Here is a 23,590-nt window from a genome sequence, read left to right as displayed (position 1 = left end):
TATAATAATGAATAATATGTAATATCTTCATTAAATAATTAATATATTCTTAAATTTATTATTATTTATGAAAAGTCTATCTAGATTAAATTTGGTACGAGAAGGAATAATTATGTAACACTTAAGGGGCCAACTGGTGAATATAAAACACCTAAGTCGAATGATTGATAAAATATAATTATAATTTAAATATATTTTAAAATTTTAAGGGATTAAATTCTAGTCCCGAATTTAGGTTCTTATATATGAATAAATGAATAATTTATGAATTACCATATATTTTCAGTATTGATTGGATTATTCTTACTGAAGCCTAGGGTTAATACATGGAAAATCGATTTGGGAGAAATCCCACCTCTTAACGTAATTCTAACTCCAATATGTGTGGTTCACATGATATTTACGCATCAAAATAACAGATTTTATGACTACATGCAGTGCACCAGTCTATTTTATTAAAAACTTAACGAAAATATATACTGTATGAACAACCTCATTTACGTAAAATTATTTTTTGTTAATTAAAAAGTATAGTAGCAATCATGCAAAAAAGTTTGTATTATAGTATACAAAATGTATTTAGCTGTTTCAAATTTAACAATCACGTGCACATTTCTTCAGAAAATTAATAGCGAGATATAATGTGCAAACCACCATATTTATATGATACCAAACTAAATTAGTCATCACAGAAATTTTAATTTTCTCTATTTTTTTATGTATATTATTAATTATTGAATAATAATAAAACAACTTAGTGGTTAATTAAATACGCTTGCATTAATAAGTAGTGTAATTTATATTATTATGTAGTATAGGAATAATATCAGATAATATAGCAAGTAAAATATAAAAAATTTTAAAATATTAAATATATAAAAATACACTTAATAATAATAATAAATAAATAAATAACAGGGAATCTTCATTTCTCAAAAGTAGAGAGAAATGCTGGAAAATCCCCCGCCTTACCTAACCTTATCTCCCCATTCGGTATTTTTATTTTTATTTTTATTTTTAGTCCAATAATTTTTCTTTTCAAAATGAAAGAAAAAGAGGGACCCTATTTCTGCACGCGCACAAAACACGTGATTAAATAATTGGGTAAATTACAGTTACATGTTATCTTTAATTACAAATACTATCTCATTATCTAAAAAATTATAAATATTTTTCTATTTTAACGTCTATCAAATAATAAAAATATATTCATAATTATGTCAAGTTTTTTTTTTTAAAAAAACAACTGTAGTTTATCCTAAATAATTAGAAGGGTAAAATACACTTTGCCCCTTGAACTATTTTTGATGTAATATTTACCCTGTAAACTAATAAATATAACCCTTATCCTCTATAATTAAATTTTTGAACAACTTTGCCCTTATATTATATTATATATATATATATATATATATATATTGTTAAAAAAATTTCTTTATCGAACAATTTTGTATTAAGTTTGACTAAAATTTTCTTAATTAGAAAAAATATTTTTAAATTATAATAAAATTATATATAATTAGTGAATTAAATAGTTTGAACTTTATCGTATTTTACAAACTCAAAGTTAAATAATAAATTAGTACAAAAATACACAAAAAAGTTTCTTGAAAAGATTTTATAAATTAAATATAAATTAAGTTATTATGATAATTCAATGATTTTTTTGAATATATTTTTTTAAAAAAGTATGATAAAATATTTATATTTATTTATTTTCTTTAAAAATATTTAACTTTTGATTAAACATGTATATATCTATCAATTTCTTCTAAAAAGCATATATGAAAATTGTGTATCTACTATATATATATTAATTCATACTTCACTTGAAATTCAAATTCTTCCCTTGTTAAAAAAATTAATTAAAAAATAATTTGATGATGATTTAAAGTGCAAAACAAAATATATTAAGAATAGTATAATTATTCAAAGTAGGAGGAGTATTTTTGTCCAACAAAGAGAATAAGTATTATATTTGTTAATTTAGAGGGAAAATATTATATTAAAAATAGTTTAGGGACCAAAATGTATTTTACCCTAATTAGAATAGATAGATATAAATTTCAAATTTTAGAAGGAAAAAAGAAAAGGACGGAAAGAGTGGATGAACTGACACATGCACACTGGTAGTAATCCCACCCGCCTCTCAACTGAAATGGAAAATGGGATTCACGTCCAGAGAGTGGTACACCGGGGCCGGGGCCGGGGCCATTTGGGTTTCTACACAAACTCATGAATATGCCACTGGAATTCCTATAATGCCCTTCCTCAGTTTCTTTAACTTTTGGATAAATTATAAGGTATTTTCAAGAGGTTTAATATAATTATAAATATTTTTTATTATTTAAAAAATTATCAATATCTTTTTAATTTTGATAGTAGTCCCATAACTAGCACAATTCATTAGTTTTTATTGGGTTTTCATCCATATTTTATGATGAATTGACCAAATTGCCCTTATTGACTATATATTATAATTTCATTTATATTTTAAATATTTTGTATGGAGTAAATGGACCCTTTTTTATTTCTCAAAATTTACCATTCAGCTCGTCCGAGTTTTTATATTTTTTTTGTTAAAAAAGAAAACAAAATACAATAAGGACAAATTTGACAATTTCAAGCCTCCATCCAAAAATTATATAATTTGATCATTTATTAAAAAATATTAATAATTTTTCAAACAATAAAGAGTAATTTATAATTATAGCAAATTTCAATAAAACTCATCATAGTTTACCTTTTATTTTTCTTACTTTATCTTTAGGACAAGTCAATGGATGAAAACTAAGCTATTCACATTCTAAATGGAGTAATTGTTTTTTTTTTCCAAGTATAATTTTATATTATAGGTATTGATTTATATTAATAGTAGTTGTTCAGCTACTTGTTAATTATATATATTCAGTAATGATAATTGACTTATATCGAATATAATTGTAATCGATTCAATCATAATATATATATATATATATATACATCGTAGCTATATATGGTCTAAATCGGGACATTCCATCTTGTTGGAGGACTATTGTGACCGTATTCATTAAGAATTATTATATTGGTCGTTCTTTTATGATAAGTCACTTAATTTAAAAAATAAAATATTAAATTTGGATTATGTAATATTTTTATATCAGTGCATATAAATTATTTGTGTGCGAGATGTTTTGCTTTTGGATAACAAATGAATTTGGAATCTTTGAATTTGTTGACTTGGGGGGGAGGGAGGGGGTCATATGGGTTAGCTTAGCATTTGATTGGGAGGTCGTATTCTTTGTTTGGACACGTAACATGGAAATATTTGTAGATGTTGATCCCTTGTCTATCTACTGTCCAAGGATTCCTAGAAATATGATAATGTGGTCGGAATATGAATAGGTACATTCAAAACACTTGAAAAACGACTTTGATCAACTTTTGTGAGTATTTAATATGTATAGTTTTTGCGTTTTTTAACTATAAAATCGTTATTGGGATTCATAAAAGGAATATAATTCAGACATATTGATAGTCGTATTTGTGAATATAAAGAATATATATTTTACACATTTTAAATTCATAATTTTCACTTTGGTCAAGAAATCTCGAGACAAAATTTTGTTTTTTCAAATGCAAATGAAATAATGTTGATATCGCTAATTTTCAACAATTATATTTTAAATATGAAAATACATTTAAAAAAGAATTCTTCAGTTTTGTTTGAAATTCTGTATTAGGCAATTTTGTAATTGTGATGGACCAAGATGTAAAGAGTAAAAGAAAGGAGGGAGGAAATGGCAAATACTGACAAAGTTTGGTATGAGCTCATCAGTGGAGATGATGGGAATCTAATCAATCACGGAGCCTTGAATTCAGCAGCGCTTATTCCGGAGTTCCTTTGGTGTGGTGGTGATGGGCTCCCCCGTAACCAAAGGGTATCCTTTCATGCTTTGGATGCTATATACATAGACTTCACGGAGATTCTGGACCAAATTAATTCATAAAATTATTTCACTTTATTTTCAATTCAAACTTTAATTTACATGTGATTTAAATATTACAAAATTTATTATAAGGATAAATTGCATAAAAACTTTACGTTTTTAAAAAAATAAATAAAAACCTCCATGTTAAAAAAATAAATAAAAAGAATTTAATATGTTTTTTAAAAATATTGCATACTATTCCCTTCAGTTAAGTAAATTTAACAGAATAAAATTTTGTTCTAAATTGCTTGTTATACCCCCTTTATGTTAAGAATTTAACATAATTCAGATGAGCAATCAGCATCCCTACACGTACCCATTGACCTGTAACATTTTTTGTTCATTTTCCGCCGCTACTGCGACTGGGACTGGGACTGGGACCCAACTCCATTTATTTCTTTTGGGGATAATTTTTTCTATTACCTCACTTATCATTTATTTGCACAATTTATTTTTTTTTAAAAAAAAATTGTACATACACCTACTAAAATATCAATATCATTGTCATTTATATTTTAAAAAATTACATATATCTCCAAACAAATATCAACATCATTACTATTATTTTTGGCTACCGAAAGTGGTTTCTATAATTATGCAAAAAGACAGTAGTACTTTGTGTAAATAAATCATAGATTAGGGAATTTAAATGTAATTATCATTCTTTCTAAATACAAGTGGCAAATATTTTATTTTATTGTTGTTTATACTTATATAAAAAAAAATTCATTCATAAACGACGATTTGTTTTTGTGACACTGTGATTTTTTTTTTTGTCTCAATAATACCCTTAAGTTTTTTTTTTGATCTTTTATTTATTTTTATTTTTTTTAAAATATGATGTGTTAGTTTATATATTTTATTTTTATTTATAATATATTTTAAAGAGTGAAAATTTTTATTATATGTTTTGCAAATACAACATGCCCTGTCGACCACTAGTTTTAATTTCAAAATTTAATTAATTAAGACAAAGTTTAACAAATGCTCTTTTACAATCTCATTTATAAGTTAGTCTATTATTGAAAAAGATAATAAAAATATTAAGAAAATGGTGAGGTAGAAGAAGCTTAATCTGATGCATAAAGGGCCAATATTTATAAGGAAGACCTAATTATACGATTTCAAGTGTGCCCCATATATTAAAAATGATGTTGTAGATGTTTACCATTGATATATGAAAATAGCTTGTAATTAAAAAAATAAATAAATCTAAAATAATTTATAACGAGACATGTCTACTTAAATTTTAAAATAAAACTTAGATGGAATGAAAATAGATATATTATTATTATTATTATTATTATTATATATACTTGGCCAATGGCACTTGTTTCGAATTTCAAATTTCCCAGCCAAAAATTGAAAAAATGTGACTGTAACTTTTTTTTTTTTTTTTATAAAAGTTATCCAGCTTTTTCTGCATAATGTCAAACATTGTAATGGCTGAAAGATTATGCAGCTTTTCTGCAAATAGTTGTGAACCAATATGCAATTCTAAGCTGAATTGTGTATTCGAATTTACATAGAAGTCTGTATGTTCTTGATAAGTTTTTGAAAGTTTGTTATACTCAAATTTCAAAAGAATTGTTATATCCTATAAATAAATTGTCATATCAACCCGATAACAATTTATAGTGAAAATAAATATCACTTTAATTAGCGTTATTCTTAATGTGGAGGGATGCAATGAGAGAAGGGTGTATGATGATATCATGTGGAATGCATGTTGGGATTAGATAATATTTTGGGGATAGAGATTTGGTTTTAAATTTGATCCATTGTAATTTTTAAATTATTACAACAAACAAACAAACCTCAACGCTCTTTTTCCACAACGTTGATGTGCGTCAGAGTTAGTTAAATACCTCAAAAAGTGCAAAACTAAAGTATAAAGTGTCACTTGTGCACTAATAAAAGTTGCTAAAAAATCACCATAATCTTATCATCCATACATATTAGTTAGGTCATCAAAAGTGTCATCCTACAATAGCGATAATTCATGTCAGCAGTTTTGTGGCCAACGATTTTTGTTATTTGTTTTTTGAGCGGCGAGTATATCATTATATTAATACTTTAATAAATTAAATAATATATATTCATTGATCGAAATATCAATATAATTAAAAATAATAAAATAAATCTATAAACTCACACGAAATGAGATAAACACTATACAAAAAAAAAAATTAACTAGTTAAATACAATTTACCCTATATGTTAACGGAAAAGTGCAAAAACCCATCTAAAAAAAAGTGCACTTTTACACACATTTGTGACACTAAAAAATAATGCAATTTACCTTCCTCTGTTTTAGTGTCACAAGGGGTTAATGGTACTTTATTTTTCACGGGTTGTTTTTTGTACTTTCCCATTAACACATGGGAGTATTTAACCATGATTAATTGCTATGATTAATAATAAATAGCCATATCAAATAACCACAGCCACACTACGGTTGTTGGCCGTAGTTTTTGTGAGAGTGGCTAAAACATTTGTCATAACTCTGGGCTGTAGCAAATAATTTTTTCATGGTAGAAAAGTTAATTTTCTGCATCGAATTTATTTAACTGTGGTTCAAAATAATTATTTACGATGATTTTCAGCTATAGACATTAATATTGTAACTAATAATAATTTTTTTTTCAGTACACCCATTACGTCTAGTCGAACTCAAGTTGATAATCCCAAATTTATTGATGAGATCTTAATTTTAACCATTAAACTAAAATATTATTGATTGGTCAGAAGTTTTTGTTCTGATTATAATTTATATTAGGATTAATCTTTGAGATAATATAAGTAAACTTTATTCTGTAAATTTTTTAAAAATTATATTTAAACTCCATTTAAAAATATTTTATTAGTATATTAAAATGGAAGTGGTGAAATTCTCCTCTGGGTTCCAAAATCAAGAGTATTTTGATGAGTACAATATAAGGTCGACTTAAATATTTTTGTTGATTTCAGTATTTTTTTTTTTTTAATGTAAAATTAATTGCAGGGTTGTGATTGAGAATCCAACAATTTCAAAAGGATCTAAAAATAATTTTTTGAAATGATGAGAGATTAAAATATAATTATGTTATATTAAAGGGGGCTAGGTTTAATTAACTTTATCGCTAGTCGGGTTTTGATAGACTTAATTTTTCATTATTTTAGAGTATATATATCTAATTACAAAAATAATCCATTAGTTTTGCATAATCATAAAAGCAGCCCTTTATTTATGCTACTTTTTCGATTTGTCCCCTCCTTAGAAGCTATTTTCCATAAAATACCAAGATTGTGTTGACGGGCAAAGAAAGAGTGGGCTAGTAAAGTGGGATCTTTCCATTTGTACAATAAAGAGCCGAAAGAGAGTATGAAGAAAAACATGCAAAAGAAAAGAGAAAGGAAAGCAAATATATATATATATATATATTCACTGTTCTATGTTTTATTTACACAAATTATTCTTATCTTTTAAAAAATTATATATACATCCATAAAAAACTTCAATATTATTTACACAAATCATCCCCTATTTTTAAAAAAATTATACATATACTCTCAAAAATGTCAACAACTTTATACAAAATACTTATATTTTTTGATTATCAGGATGATTTCTATAATTAAATAAAATACATGAGTAATTTATGTCAACAGAGTATATATGAATAAAAAAATATAAATGTAATTGCCTCTTAGGAAAAAGGGTCCAATCATTTGAAATGCCAATGGTCCTTTACTAGTCTCTTGTAGCCACTAACTAGTTAAATAATTCAATCAATAAAAATATTCATATACCAAAATATAATAATAATATTCAAATTAGGTTTTTTATTTAAAATTTATGAGTTTAAATGACTTTATATTAAACGAATTCAAAATCCAATACACACAATAAGTTCACAATAAGTATCATTTGAAACCTCTGTAATATGGAATTATCCATACAACAAATTTCTTAGATGAGGTTATCACAACTCATCTCGTGAGAAAATTCTAATCTAAACGGGGTTTGGCTATACCTAAACTAGTTATACGGCAAGTATAATACACTTATCTTATAATTGGTGTATAATTTAGGAAAAGTGATCAATCACACGATAAATATATTACACTTAATTTATGATTGATTTGATTCGATCAAATCTAATTTGAGCAAAACAAAAGAATTCCCTGATTTCACCAATCTACCCTTTTACCTTATCTTTTACCCAAAAATAATTAAAGACAACATAAATAATTGAATCTTGACAATGGGATGAATGGGGTGAAGACAAGATAAAGGCCATCTGCTTACAACCTTAGTTGGGTAGTGAAGGAGACAACAACTTAGCTAATAGTCTTTTTAGCATAAAATAAAGAGCATGCATGTAGTAGTGGAAAAAACCTCCAAAATTAATGTTAGCTAATCATCACTTTCCAATTTCAACTATGACCTAATTAATTAATTAATATAATTCATGCCTTTTCAACTTGACCTACTTCCTTAACCTCATCAAATCACCATTTATTAGATCTTACACTCTATTTATACTAATATAATTTTTTTTTGGAATATTGATGATATAGTTTTTTTTTTTTGAAATGTAATATATTTGTTTATACATATTCTTTTTATTTATATTTTTATTATAAAATATAAAAAATTATTTATTATATAGACGGAATTAGTTTTTCGTAATGGGCAGAGGGCGAAGGACATTTGTAGAGAAATAATTAGAGCTTGAATTGATCTAATTGCATCAAAAGAACAAAATATACCTAATACTTTGGTGACGTAGTGGATTTCGACATGTTTTATAAAATATTTGAAACGTCTCCCATGTCAATCATGACCTACCAAGCTAACCTCATGATCAAGGGTTTGGAAAAAATAAAAGATTTGTGAAATTTGTGTATTATGAAGTCGAGTTAAGAGTCAGACTTTTTATTTTTAAGACAATTACTGTTTCGTTCTGATGCTAAAGGAAATGACAATTTGTCTTCAAGATACAGCGACTTATAATCTCAAAATAGTAGCACTACAAACTTTGATAAACGACGAACCAAATAATATTTTGGAACTTTCTAAATAAAAGGCAACATGTTTTTATTGCTAACATATTGAAAAATGCTCTAAAACGTCTTCTAAATTGAATGAAATGAACTTATGAACTTATAAAAATGAAGTGAATAGGGGGACCTATAGAAGTTTAAAAGGTATCATTACATAGACACGTCCGATCAGAAAGTATATCTTTGAAAGATTATAACTTTTCATTTGAATAGACACATTATTTCATTCAAATGACATACCACATCACTCAAAAAGACGCATCGTTTCATTAAAAGAGTTTTACTCAATGGACATATCATTTCAACTAAGTGATACAACTATCAGGTTGATTAAATACGATTGGGCGTCATCAACCATCATCCACGTGTCACAAACTTATTATGCGTCCCACATCGTAACCAATCACTTGTTACGATTTACAATAAATTTATTATTTAAGTTGTCATTCACCATTTTCCAACATCAAGATGATCATGACCAAAGTTTTAATTCACTAAGGCCCTGTTTATTTTGATGACAGAATTAAATGCATGATAGGATTATCTTTTACTAAATGAATGATTAAAAAACCTGATCCTAATAGTAAGATGTTTACTTACATGTATTACAAAAACCATATTAATTTAATCAAGTATTTACTTTGAAGTATTATCATTATTTTGATATCAAAAAGACATTATAGCCCTTACATTACTGATTTAAAGCCACAACCAAATGTAAGCCCCAAATTCATGTACAAGCCCAAAAATTTGCATGATCATTGTTCCTTGGTCGGTCCTTCACAATTTTGGAAGACTGGCAGCTACTGTTCTTGAGCCAAGAACATTTGAAGACACAGGTTATTTTTCCCACAAGCTTATATTACCTCAAAATTGTTTTTTTTTTTTAATAGCTCAAACTTCTTGAAATTATAAAAAAATTTCAAAACGTGATGGCGTATCTGATTCCGTGTTCTTTTTTCTTTAAATTTTTTATCACACCATTTGCGTGTTCGGCATGTGTCTGAGACATGTCGTGTCCGACACTATATCGATTAATTTTTTGAAGTGGCTGTGCATTAAAGGAAAGAAACAATAGGAGGTTTCGCATACTTAAAAAAAAAAAAAAAAAAAAAGGAGGTTTCTGCAGACGGCTTCTTCACTTGATCAGGTTACGGGGCTGGCGTCATCATTTATGCGACAGAAAATCATTAGGGCGGAGCTTCCTCAATCACTTGAGTCATCAGTATTACATACATAGGTTATGGAAAATAGCTTAGTCCTAATGTAATAAAATAGAAGGTATAGGTTGCTACTCAGACATGGCCGTACCCAAGGCCGTCTTGGATAGAGGATGTGCTACAATGTTGTATCATTTCTACTCTTTTTTACTTTAATGAAAGTTATTTTTACTTACAAAAATTTAATGTATTGATTGTTATAGAGGGTCACGGGGAGCATGATATGATTGTATTTATTTATTTTAAAAAAAAGATCAATTTCACTTTAAAATTCAAACACTGTCCCATTGGTATTAGGTATTGGTAGACTAATTAAAATATTTTTTTTGGCAACATATATCATCTTGTTGTCATAATTAATAAATGGAAGAGAATTTCTCAACAAGATATATTATTATAATTAATTGCTTCATTCCGTAACTGAAAAATTACATTTTATTTTATTTAGACATGTATGAATGGATACTTATATCTTGAAATGTGTATGTATGAATCAATACTTACATCTTGAAATGTGTATGTATGAATCAATACTTATATCTTGAAATGTGTATATATATATGAAGGGCCATACAAATTACCCTGTTTCGACTCCAAACACCCGCCAAGGTGCTTAATATATCTTTTCATCCCCTCAAACAGCCCCTGGTGACTTGGGGTGTGTTTCGCAAGCTACGAAAAACCACGCACTTGTCTCTATTGCAAACAACTATGGCTGGCAATTAGATTTGGTCTCACCCCTAACGAAACCGGTTTAAATTCAAAAAATGGAGATTGAAACAGATAACGAGTTCTAAAAATTTAAAATTCGCAACACAAATCCCGACCCATGTATAGATTTTTAGATTTTTGTATGTAAAGATACGCATTCGTTCAACATACAGTGGATTGAAAAATTATCTCACCATATTTTACGAGGACGATGAAAAAGTAAGTCCTAATGTATAATTAATACAAATTGTAAGTATTTAAAAATTGTTGTGATCTGTTAGAATTGTTATGAACAATCTTATTTATACTTAAGATTTTTCCTTTTTTAATTTGAACATTTGAGTTAGGAGATTGAATAATTTTATTTGTAATTAATGTGTTGAATTTTTCTTTACTTAATATTTTTAGAACAACTTAATTATTTTTTTTTTAAAGAAAAAGATAGATTAGGTCTATTGGATCAAACTTGTCCTAGCGGGTTTCGTAGTCGGGCAAGTCCTGGGTCATCTCTGGAGTTGACAAGTTGGGTCACGGGTCCACCTCAACCTACGCTATTGCCATCCCTAAACCTATCAATGGATAGAGTCATTCGCTATTCACACCAAATTTAAAAAATGCCCAAACAAACTAATTTACCAGGCGGCGCACTCCTACACACATCTTAAGCTTTTTTTGAGAAACGCCTTTCGAGAAACCAAAGATAGGTTTCTTTCCTACAATGCAAAGGGTCAGAAAATTCTGATCAGTATGGCTCCGGCTTGGACCCCGTACTCTACAGGCAACTAAAGAATTCAAGAAAATGGTGAGCACTTAGAATCAATTTTGTAGTTGTCCATCGGCTGAACAACCTTTTGATTAGTGAAATCACATGTTAAATTTCCTCCATGAATGAAATTAGCATGACCATGTTACTAACATTAATTTAAAGCTTTGATATAGGACCAAAAGGCTAAACCCAGAAACTTCAGAATGGGTCAGGCCTGTTGGGATACCGAGCACGGAACATTCTGTCCAACATTTTGTACGATACTTTGACTCTATTAGAGATTAGTACTCTTGATTCTGCAAATATTAGTTTTTTTATTAATCTTATGAACTTATAAGATATTTTAAATAAGCCAAAGATACTGTAGGCCTAAACCCCCACAGCCAAGCTTGCATTCCAAGATTATAAAGCAGTCACCAAGATTGGAACTTGCAAACTCACAACAAAGGCAGAAATTGTTAAAAATACCCAAAGCTTTCAATTTCAAAGGAGCCAACACATTCTCCATGCTATGATCACAAGAGTTCCTAAATTTGGCATCACAACATCAATGCCATGGCTACTCTCCTACAAGCAATTTCACTGCAAAATGATGAAATGGTGAAGCTGAGAATGAAGTACATTGATTTGATGCCAGAGGCTTTTACATTTTTCACAACTCCAAGATACACAAAATCGAGTAACACCCAACATATATATAGCTCTATCAGCTCTTATTTAGGTGAAAAGAATCTGATTCTACAAATAGCATCAAGGTACCAGGATCTAGTGTGAAGGTAAACAATAAACAGAGATAACTTCCAACAGTGAAGAATAATCGTAGTACAACATGGTGAATCAAACCTGCCACAATTGATGTCTGTCCCAACTCCGAGACACTACATATTCTGATGAAACTTAACAAACGGATTGTTTCCTAGTCAGCTCTGGACTGGCCAGCTCGTGAAGACAAAATAATTCCAACAATAAGACCGTAGAGCGCCAAAGCTTCAGCGAAAATGAGAATAAGGATCATTCCAACAAATAGTTTTGGTTGCTGTGCATTAGCCCTGCAAATAACATTGTGATTAATATAAAAAAAAAGAAATATGGAAACCAAGACAAAACTATAATTCAAGTGCGTAAAACCTAATATAATTTCAAACTCAAATCTAAAGTCCATATAAATACAGGTAATACTGTAACTTTGATAACAAAGCCAACTGATAGCACCAATCCACTGAAAACTCATAAGAATGCTTAAGCAAATCAAATTTCAACCTTTAAAGATCAAATGATCAGCGATCATACCTAACACCAGCATCTCCAACAATACCAATAGCCATCCCGGCAGCAAGCCCAGCAAGGCCACAGGCAAGGCCAGAAGAGAGATGGGCATAACCATCAAAAAGGTAGTAAGACTTGGCTTTAGGATTAATGCCAGTGCTGATAATTACAGCAATAATCAAACCGTAAATACCCAACACACCAGCCATGACCACTGGCACAATTGACTTCATAACCAGCTCTGGCCTCATCACACCCATCGACGCCACACCTACACCACTCTTTGCTGTTCCATAAGCTGCACCCATACCTATAAAACAAGCAAATCACATCACCACCCCAACAAATAACCCATAAATGAACCAATGCAACAAAATAACAGTAGAACAAACAATGATGTATGATTTAAGGAAATTCAGCAAAAGATACTCCATATAATCCAGATGACGGGGAAAAAATTAGGAGAGTATATGAAATCAGCAACTGCAGACGTAAAATGGTAACTTATGAAATTCAGCACAAAAAAGCGCAATACATTGAAACAACACAAGTCAGTTCATCAACATCAGAGCCCAAAAACAAAAACAAGATCAGAAAAAGTTAAGAAAAAAAGAAACCGCACGCGAATTGAGAAAAATCTGCCAATATCAACCAGATCAGAGCAAAATATCTGTATGAGAATCAGAACTTCAGCAAAAAAAAAATACAGTCTCAAATTTTATCAAATTAAAAAACAAAATTATAAAAAAAAAAAGAAAAAAAGAGAGATGCAAATAAAAAATAATACGCCGTAATTTAACGAAAGTCCAGGGAATAAAATCGACGCCACAGAATACAGTAATTAGAGCCGAAAATGCTTATGCGAAGATGAGATCGAAGAATTTACAGGAGAAGACGAGGGCGGCAGCGGCGCCAAGGAAGCCGAAGAATGGAGCAGTTTCATCCCCACTGAAGGTCGAAGCCATATTTGCCAACCCCAAATCGCTTCCGCGTTCAAAGAATTGCGAATTTCTGCTAGGGTTTGGTTTGGTTTGGATTTTAGATCTTACTCTTTGGGGGTGTGTCTGTGGATTGGTGTGGAAGAACTAATATCATTGAACGAGAAAGGCATCATCGTCTAACACGTGTCTCTCTCCCATTTCGGAATCGTCTGGGTCGGGCCTTACTGATCTTGAGCCCACTTGAAATTCAGCCCATTATAATAGGCCCATTTACTAGTTTTCCCAAATATTGGACCAAATTTAAAGACTCCATCAGCCCCATTTCAAGGCCCACTTGGAACCCTTTTGCAAAACCAGAACAGGCTTTTGTTTTTTTCCTTCTTCCTTAAGAGAGACAGTAAATTACACGAGCTCTTTTCAAATTTAGCATAATTATAAATACTTTCTTATTATCTAAATTTTATAAGTACCTCAATGATATTGATGAAATTGTGTAGTCCCTGATGGATGTTTAGAATTGTATTTTATTCTTGTTGTATTTTTTTTAAATAAATAATTATAAAAAGTTAGACGAGATAGATAAAAAAATAAAAAAATTACAAATATCCACTTAGTCTATATTTTTTTAAAAAAATAAATAAATAAAATTATAATTTATAGAACAATGATATTTTGACCAATTCACTATGAAATATGGATGAAAAGCTAATGGAGGCTAATAGATTGAGCAAGTTGTAAGATGACTGTTAAAATCATAGAATTAATATTGATAATTTTTTATATAATGAAAGAATATTTATAATTATGTAAAATTTTATGAGAGTTCATTATAATTTATCTTTTTTATTTGTTGCAAAGAACTACATGTATTTTTTATTTTTTTTAATATTTCATTTTCATGGTATCATGCATGTAGGTGGATGGTTCAAATATTAATATTTTTTATTTAAAAAAAAAACAAATTAATGGTGCAAATAATCTGGTAGTAGATGTACAGGTAGATATTGAAGTGGGTGGAATCCATGAGGAGATCCCAATCGACAATGCGGTCGTTGTATCCATCACAGTCGTTGAGCTGCCGTTTCACGTGTTTCTATTAATATCAAGAGAATTTCTGCCTTATATACAATGCAATATTATAAGTTCTGCCCCGCTCCATCATGTTGCTTACTGCTCCCTACTACATAATAGTATTTGAAATTTATAAAATACCCCTATCTTTTTAAATAATATCAAAAAATACAAAATATTCGCGCATTTCTTAATTAGATCGTACTTACTTGACCTGGCCATATATGGCCCGATTTGAACTCCAGTACATACAGGTTCATAATAACTATAAATTCGTCTCTTAATCAATGATTTACGTAAAATTATATAGCTCGACAAGATCATAGCAATTTTACGGCATTCATATTTCCTCCTCTTATGACATTTGCTAAGCTTAGGTATTGAAGGGCAATATATCAAAGCCTTTCTGATATTGTTTTCACGTGTCCCTATTAGATTTTCAAGTTTTCTAACTACTTGTGCAGCATTTTCAAAATAGATTTGAGTTTAAAGTTTAATTATACTTTTCAAATTCAAACATACAACAAATATATATATATATATATATACACACACATTTTATGTGTAAATTATAAATTTACATTCTTTAATACCTAATTAAAGAAGTATAATTTTATAGGCATCATATGTGTATATATATTGAATAAAAACATGGTGTGAAATGTCATTTTGCAAAAAGAAATTCAGGCATTCTCAAGTATAAATTGTTTGATCATACATAAGTAAATCAGCATATGTTTTTCTTATTAATCATCAGTATTTATCACTTGGGACATCCAGATTATAATTAAATTATCCAATTAAATGAAAAATTCTTATTCAAATTAAGTTTGGTTGAACTCATTTTTCTGAACTATACACTAATCACACTGCAAATATAGTGTACTTGCCATATAATTAGTTCAATTTCAATATCAATCCCAATTTGAATAGAATTTCTCGTGTAATGTAATTTACTGATTATGTTTTCAGGTTTAATGTGTGTGTATATATATATAAGATCTAAAGGTAGATGAGTACTTTCTTGGAATGAAAATATACAAAACATCTGAAGAATTTCCACTCAATCGACACAAACAAATAACCCATACAACATATAAGCAAATAAACATACTATCCATTTTTCCTATTCTCACTCACATTAATTCTCTTTCACACCTTTTTCTTTTTCATCTTCTTTGCCCAATGGCTCTCTGTCTTAAAATTAGAAAAATAAAATAAATTTTTTTTATTCTGGCAATAGCAAATCATAAATAGATAAAACGACAGAGATGATTGCATCTGTTGGCTCATGGCCATGGGTGAGGGATGGAAGGTGGGAGTGGTGGGAAGCCAAACTTGGGGTGGTGGAAGTACTTTGGAGGGATCTTGGGGAAAGGTGGAAGCTTAGGGAGTGGAGGACAAGGTTTCTTGTGGAAAATGGGTGGGATTGGATATAGTGGAATTGGGGGTGGCAGTGGCTTAGTCACCACTGGCGGCTTGTAGATTGGAACTGGTGGAGGAAGCGGCTTGGGTTTAGGCTTGTAAATTGGGATAGGTGGAGGAAGTGGCTTGACTACTGGTGGCTTTGGCTTCGGCTTATAAATGGGAACGGGTGGAGGGAGTGGCTTAACTACTGGCGGCTTTGGCTTGGGCTTGTAAATAGGAACAGGTGGAGGAAGTGGCTTAACAATTGGCGGCTTTGGCTTCGGCTTGTAAATGGGAACAGGTGGAGGGAGTGGCTTGACTACTGGTGGCTTGGGCTTGTAAATGGGGACAGGTGGAGGAAGCGGCTTGACTACTGGTGGCTTGGGCTTGTAAATGGGGACAGGTGGAGGAAGCGGCTTGACAACTGGCGGCTTGTATATGGGAATTGGTGGAGGAAGTGGCTTAGGCTTGTAGAGTGGTGGAAATGGATGGTGAAGCCAAGGGTGGCCAAAGTTCTTGAGAGGTGGGAAGTTGATTTTTGGGAATTTCTTCTTCCAAGGATGGGTTTTTGGGAGAGGAGGGTACTTGAAATAAGGCCACAGGAATTTTGAAGTGCATAATGCGGTTGAAAATTGCAAGTTCTTAGCCGGGCCAAAGGTGTTTTTGTCCTTGAACACGATCTTGGAGGCATCCAAGCCATTGTGGGCGGGGCAGGGGACGGCAGCCGCACTGTGGAGCTGCGCATAGCACTCGTGCTTGAGTTTTTGCTCGTCCTGGATGATCTCATGTGGGAGAGGAATCTTGAATTTGCCTTCTTCGTCTAGCTCGCCATCTCCAACCCTTTTGATCTCTCCAGTCTGGAGCTTGCAGTCGATGGTTACATGCAACCCTATATAAAATGGATAAACAAGTTAACATGTTACCATATTTGTATTTTACATGGCCAAATGCGTCGATATTATTCTTTAAGAAAAACAATAATTTTTAAATACATTTTAAAATGTCGAATCTCAAACAATTACAATTATTTAAAAATATGTTGCATGAATAACTAAATTATAAATATTCTAAAATATTGAAACATTTGAAGAAACAACAAATACGTAATGCGACATGACTGTAAAAGAATGTACATAAGTATGCGTGTGTGTGAAGTACGAATGCACCTGAAACGGCGTGACTAGTCTTAAAATTGTTCTCCTTGCAATCAGCACATTCGCCAGTCCCGACAACCTCGAATGTCTTGTCATCTCCACTGCAGAAGCTCACTGCCAATAGCAATAAAGATAACAAGAAGAAACCTCGACGACTAAGGGAATATTGAACCCTCATTGGGACCTGCTGATGATCAGCCCTTCAACCAAATAAGCTGCAGAATTCAGAAGCTGCTTTTCAGCTTCTGCTTAATTGCGTGTGTGATTCTTGAATGATGAGTTGAAGCTAGGAGAGGTTATTATTTATAGTGATCACTCTTCTGCTACCTATAATCACACCGACATAAAACTTAATGGTATCACATGAGCTTAGGTCCCTTCAAAAAATAAAATAAAAAATGGTGCATTTAATTTTTTTTTTTTATTATAAACTCTATTTCATCTTCTACTCTATTCAATATACACATATTTCGTATATAAAATTATTTCTAAAATAAAATATATAATATTATTTTTATAGACATAAATTGAATAAAAAAGTAAAATATAATTTATAATAGAAAATTCATTTTAATAAAATAATAAAGAAAAAAAAGCAGCTTCTTTTTTAAGTTTAAGCAAGCAAAAATTGTGGTCACATGCACAGCTTATGAAAAGCCATTATCTTCATTGAATGAGGTTTCTCTCTATCTGTAAACCAACTTACCACCTCTCTCATAAAGACTCCACTTTTGAAAAATAATTATTATTTTAAATATTTTGAGTAAATGAATTATGTCAATATATCCCACGTCCAGTTGGGAAAAAAAGAAAGAAATCACCCACATTTATTATTAAGGTTTTTTTAATATCAACTTGCGCTTAATTAATTAACTTGTAAGATAAAGTACAATGACCTTTCCTAAGGTTTGGCATAATTACGAATCCCCCCTCATTGTTTGAAAAATTATCAATACCCCTTAATTTAACAGCCATCTAACAATTAATCCAATCCATTAGGTTTTCATTAATTTTTTGTGGTGAACTGACCAAATGCCCTTATGCATTAAAAAATATAAGTTTAATTATTTTTTAAATTTTTTATTTTTTTATGGACTAAGTGGATATTTTTTAAAATTTTACCATCCATCTCGTTTTATTTTTTAATAAGTTTTTAATTTAAAAAAATATTGTAAGGGTAAAGTTGATAATTTCATACATCCATCAAAAGATTACATAATTTTATTAAATATTATAAAGTATTTGTAATTTTTCAAACAATAAGGGGTATTCGTAATTATGCAGAACCCCAAGGGAGGTCGTTGTAATTTACCCTAATTTATATTTAATTTGGTCCCTAAGTTTTTAATAATTGAAGAATATATTAAAGTCGGGAAAGTGCAACTTCCGTCCTGTAAATATGAGTGGTGGTATTTTTGGTCCAATTCAAATTTATTTTAGTAATGAGGGACAATAATTTTAAAATAATAACACATTAAAGACGTTCATCGTTGGAGATTTGGCTAGAAAATGTCCCAATCTGTAGATGTCACTTGACATGCACGTAATATTTTAAGTCCATATTTTTAAATTTTGGTGACAAAAGTCCTGAAAATGTCATTTTTTAAAAAGTATTGTTCTTCATTATCAAATAAATTCTATGGGATCAAAAGTGCCACTGACTCGTACTTACACTATGAAAATTACAATTTTCCGTATTAATGTTCAATAGTTATATACATATTGTTCTGCAACAAAAAAAGAAAATTACACATTTTTGTTATTTTCTTAATTATGCATTTTAATATAAATTACAGTGAGATCTGAAGTTTTAATATTCAACTTTAGGTGCAAATTAATTGCATAACGTGCCGAATTTTAGAGTTCATGAAGTGGGGATTTTAGGCTTTTTAGCCTGAAGTCATAGGTAGGACAAGTTTTACCGTATTCTTACATCATAGGTTGTATAATTAAGCAGTTACTACATTCAAATAAAATATTTAATTTATATTATGGAGGTTCGTTTTTAATTTAAAAGCTTGGTATTAATTAATTACTGTTTTGTATTGAATTTAAGTAAATATAATATCACAAATTAATTTTTACACTCAAATAACTAATATCACAAATTAAACGGAGCCTAATCAGATTAAATATATAAAAATGTAAATAGAATTTAACTAAAATTAACGTGAAAAAGATGTTTCAACTAATTAAGTGCTCTTTCTGTAAATGCTACACATAACTCTCACATGCACCATTTATATATAAATATATATATGCATTTTTTTTATTTTATTTATATATATGTATATGCAAGTAGGTCTCAACTTCCACGTTTAGGGTAATTAATTATTCCAAATTATTAATAACTCTGCACCAAAGAAACACAGCCAAAACTTCCGTCTTAATTCACTCCAAAACACATTTTTGGGCTATTAAATTGACCATCGAAAGTTGCTATACATTTTTACTTTAAATAAATCCATATATTAATATTAATTCTTTCTTTATATTTTTTATCATCTGTATATAAACCAGTCTCGGATATTTTTTTTTAGCTATGTATTTCCTATAACTATATTTCAACATCCTTAATAATTAGATGGATTTTGGAGTTATTAAGGAAAGACACATTCTTATGTGGACTAGGTAGGATTAATCACTTAATTACATATTTAATAATAATTAAGATAAAGAATTATTATATATTAGAGGTATAAAAATGCAATAGCAGACCTAAGAGACGTATAGGTATACTTTTACATTTATTTTTTCCTTTTTCCTTTCTGAAGAGGCTAAATTTACTACAAGTCTGTAGATGTTATAAGATGGTTTGGAACTTGTAAGATGTCAAATTTAATTTTTAAAATAAACTCTTGAACTGTTTGAATAAAATAAAATAATAGAACTTATATATAAAATATATCAACATTGACAATTTTATAATTATTAAAATTGAAATAGTTTGTTGAGATATTAAAAAATAAGTTGGGAACGTTTTATTTTTTTAACCAAAAAAAATATAAATTCCTGAATTATTAAATTTTGGATATTATAAACTTTATATTAAAAAATATATATAAGACATTGAAAAAATCTTTTAAAATTATCAAATCATTGCATAAAATATTTTTAAATATTACAACAAGAATAATCTAAATGTAGGGTATGTATGTTTGGGTTGGGTTGTTAAGGTCATAGAGTAGTTGAGTTGTGGGCATTTGTCCAAATTTTGGACCATATTAATTATAGTACGATCCCGCATTAAGTAGCCTCTAAATTAGACGTTGATTAATTATGTTATGTCTAAAACACAACCTTTTATTTATTTCCTTTTTCTTTTTGAAATATACGACGTTTCTAATCCTTAGAAATGATTTGACTATGGAGCAAATGATGTTGGAGGAACATCTTTGCTTTTCTAATCACAACATAATCATAATTTAGACAACATAAAAAATGTAATTTCGGCTCGTCTCACCGACGATTCTTTTAGTCCAATAGAATATGGGTTCAAAATATTTAGTTTTTTTGCTTTACGAAATTTTAAAAATAGTCTCATAATTAAGAAAAATTCACACATTTAGTCATATACTTTAAGAAATTCTTAAAATGGTCATAAAATTGAAAGAACTCGACGTATTCAGTTCAAAAAATCCCGTAAAGCAAAATACTAATCTGTCGAATTTTCTCAATTTTGAGATCATTTCCTAAAACAAATGATTAAATTTATCGAATTTTGCGAATTTTTGAATCAATTTTAGAATTTCATAAAACAAATAATTAAATCTGTTGATGCCCTATTATACAGAATTAAAAGTATAATTTAGCCTCATTAGCCACATTTTTTTTCTTATATAGTTGTTTTTTTTTTATTACCTCACTACGTTTTGTGTCTTTTATAATTTTTTTATTCATTTCACACTATAATATTTTATATGCTCGTGGGAATCGCATGCAAAAGCAACTAGTATATAACAATTTGTAATAAGTTGTGGTCATGAAATAAACACGTGTCATCTCAAGAAGTATCATCTTGTATAGGATTTTTTTCCCTTTTTATGAACAAGAAAAAGAAAAAGAAAAAGAAAAAGAAATGTGGATGAGATTTGTCCAATTCTCATGAAGAAGCTTAAAATATCTTATAAGTTTGGTTTTGAATCGTAAATGCGGCCTTGTTTGGGTGTTGGATTTGGTGGGCAGTTGAATATTTAATCATTGCTTCCAATATTATCGATGTGATATCATGTTCTTGCCTCAAAAAATACAAAAATTATAAAAAAAAACAAGTAAATAAATAAATAATAATAATGTTGGTGTATGGTTCAATGCCATACAAATGAAAAAGGAAAAATCTTCTTTTTTTGGGTTAATTATACTTAAATCTCCTCTAACAATAGAAAATTACATTTTCCCCTAAAGAAATTTTGATATTATACTTATACCCCTATGAAGTTCTCTATTTATTGAATCATAATGAAAGGGAGTCAGGTGTAAATAGTGAATTTTTGAAAAGAGTGTAAATGTAATTTTAAAACTTCTTGGAGAAAAGTAATTTTACATTTTCAGATAAGACGTAAGTATAATTAACCCTTTTTTTTTCAAAAAATTGAGAAAGTGTTTTATGATCCCACCGTTTATCATAAGAAAAAATAAATTTTAAAAAATTGAAATCTCAAGAATTTAATTGATTTTAAAACTATGGCATATCTTGCAATGATATTTCATGAATCTAAAGTTATGTATCTTATTAAGAGTAAATTACAGTTACCGTTTTTCAGTTAGTATAATTACAAGGGTAAATTACATTGATACCTCTGAGGTTATGTCAAAGTATACACACCCTATAGTTTTTTGTAAAATTACAGCTACATATAGTTGTAATTACAACTGCACTCTCTATTCAAATACGAAACTTATACAAATACCCCTTGAAAAATATAATACTAATACCCCTCAGGGAGTGTAGCTGTAATTCTGTAAAACATAGGGGGTGTTTGCGTAATTTGACCTAACCTTAGGGGGGAGTGAATGTAATTTATTCTAATTACAAGTATCTCTTCGCAATTTTAAAAAGTATAAATGCCCCTCTCTTCCTTTGATTTTGATGTTCTTCTAACAACAAGTATATTCAATTAGATTTTTTATCCAGTTTTTGTAGCAAATTGTCCAAAATATCTTTTAAAATTATGAATTATAAATTAATATACTTTTATAAAATATTTTTTGAACTATTATTCTCAATGGATTATTTACTATACCCATTCTCAATTTTTCTTTTATATTTTTTCAAATAATTTTTTTAGAAAAAATCAAAGCAAGGGCAAAATAGTAAATTTTACCTCATTGTTTAAAAACTACATAATTATTTTTTATTTAAGAGAGATATTTGTAATTTTTCAAATAACGTAAGAATATTCGTAACTAAACCAAATATGAAGAAAAATGGTTGTAAGTGACCTTTTCATCAATGAGTAAGATGCAAAAATTCTTTTCGGATTCATATTTTATTAATTTCCATTCAAATTAAATTTCTTCTCTATTTCTTAATATTTTGGATCAATTTAGAAAGATAGTATGCAAAAGTAGGAGGAGGGGATGATAAGGTTGAATAATTAGGCTAGTGGTCATAAAAAGAACGTAGTATAATAATGAATGTGTAATAATAATGTATGTATAGGCTATTGCACAAACCTTAAATTTGTTGACCCAGCCGTCGCTATTTAGTACAATTCAATTATTCAGTACAGAATAATTAGACAAGGAAGGATTCACCAGGTTTCGTATCTCACCTCAGCCCCCCACCAATTACCTCTATCCTACAGCTTCCTTTTATTTTTTTATTTTATTTTAAGAAAAGCAAGAAGGGCACGTCATTGATTGGCCAACAAATTTACATTTTTGGATGAAAGTTGTGATGTACGTTCAGCCCACCAAACGTCTTTATAAAATTCAAATCCATGTCATAAATATAACGACATTCAATTTTAACTATTAAACTACAATAAATGATGATTTTCTCAAATTTTTATTGTCATTACATAAGTCTTTG

The 23,590-nt window shown here is 29.2% G+C and overlaps 2 protein-coding genes across 2 annotated transcripts; both read right to left on the bottom strand.

Annotated features, from left to right (window-relative positions):
• Nucleotides 1–12,310: 12,310 nt before the first annotated feature.
• LOC105172934 (V-type proton ATPase 16 kDa proteolipid subunit) lies at nucleotides 12,311–14,058 on the bottom strand. The gene is made up of 3 exons (XM_011094557.3): nucleotides 13,870–14,058; nucleotides 13,008–13,293; nucleotides 12,311–12,766 (listed from the first exon to the last, which is right to left on the bottom strand). Exons 1-3 carry the CDS (start codon nucleotides 13,946–13,948, stop codon nucleotides 12,634–12,636), a joined length of 498 nt encoding a protein of 165 aa, XP_011092859.1. The 5' UTR covers nucleotides 13,949–14,058; the 3' UTR covers nucleotides 12,311–12,633.
• A 1,973-nt stretch (nucleotides 14,059–16,031) lies between these two features.
• LOC105172935 (uncharacterized) lies at nucleotides 16,032–17,847 on the bottom strand. The gene is made up of 2 exons (XM_011094558.2): nucleotides 17,569–17,847; nucleotides 16,032–17,291 (listed from the first exon to the last, which is right to left on the bottom strand). The coding sequence occupies exons 1-2, from the start codon at nucleotides 17,732–17,734 to the stop codon at nucleotides 16,285–16,287; spliced, it is 1,173 nt and encodes a 390-aa protein (XP_011092860.1). The 5' UTR covers nucleotides 17,735–17,847; the 3' UTR covers nucleotides 16,032–16,284.
• Between the last annotated feature and the right edge of the window lie 5,743 nt (nucleotides 17,848–23,590).

This window comes from Sesamum indicum, linkage group LG10 (assembly GCF_026168435.1).
Source record: "Sesamum indicum cultivar Baizhima isolate 11 linkage group LG10, ASM2616843v1, whole genome shotgun sequence".
Classification (NCBI taxonomy): Eukaryota; Viridiplantae; Streptophyta; class Magnoliopsida; order Lamiales; family Pedaliaceae; genus Sesamum; species Sesamum indicum.
This window is presented reverse-complemented; position numbering and strand designations above follow the sequence as displayed.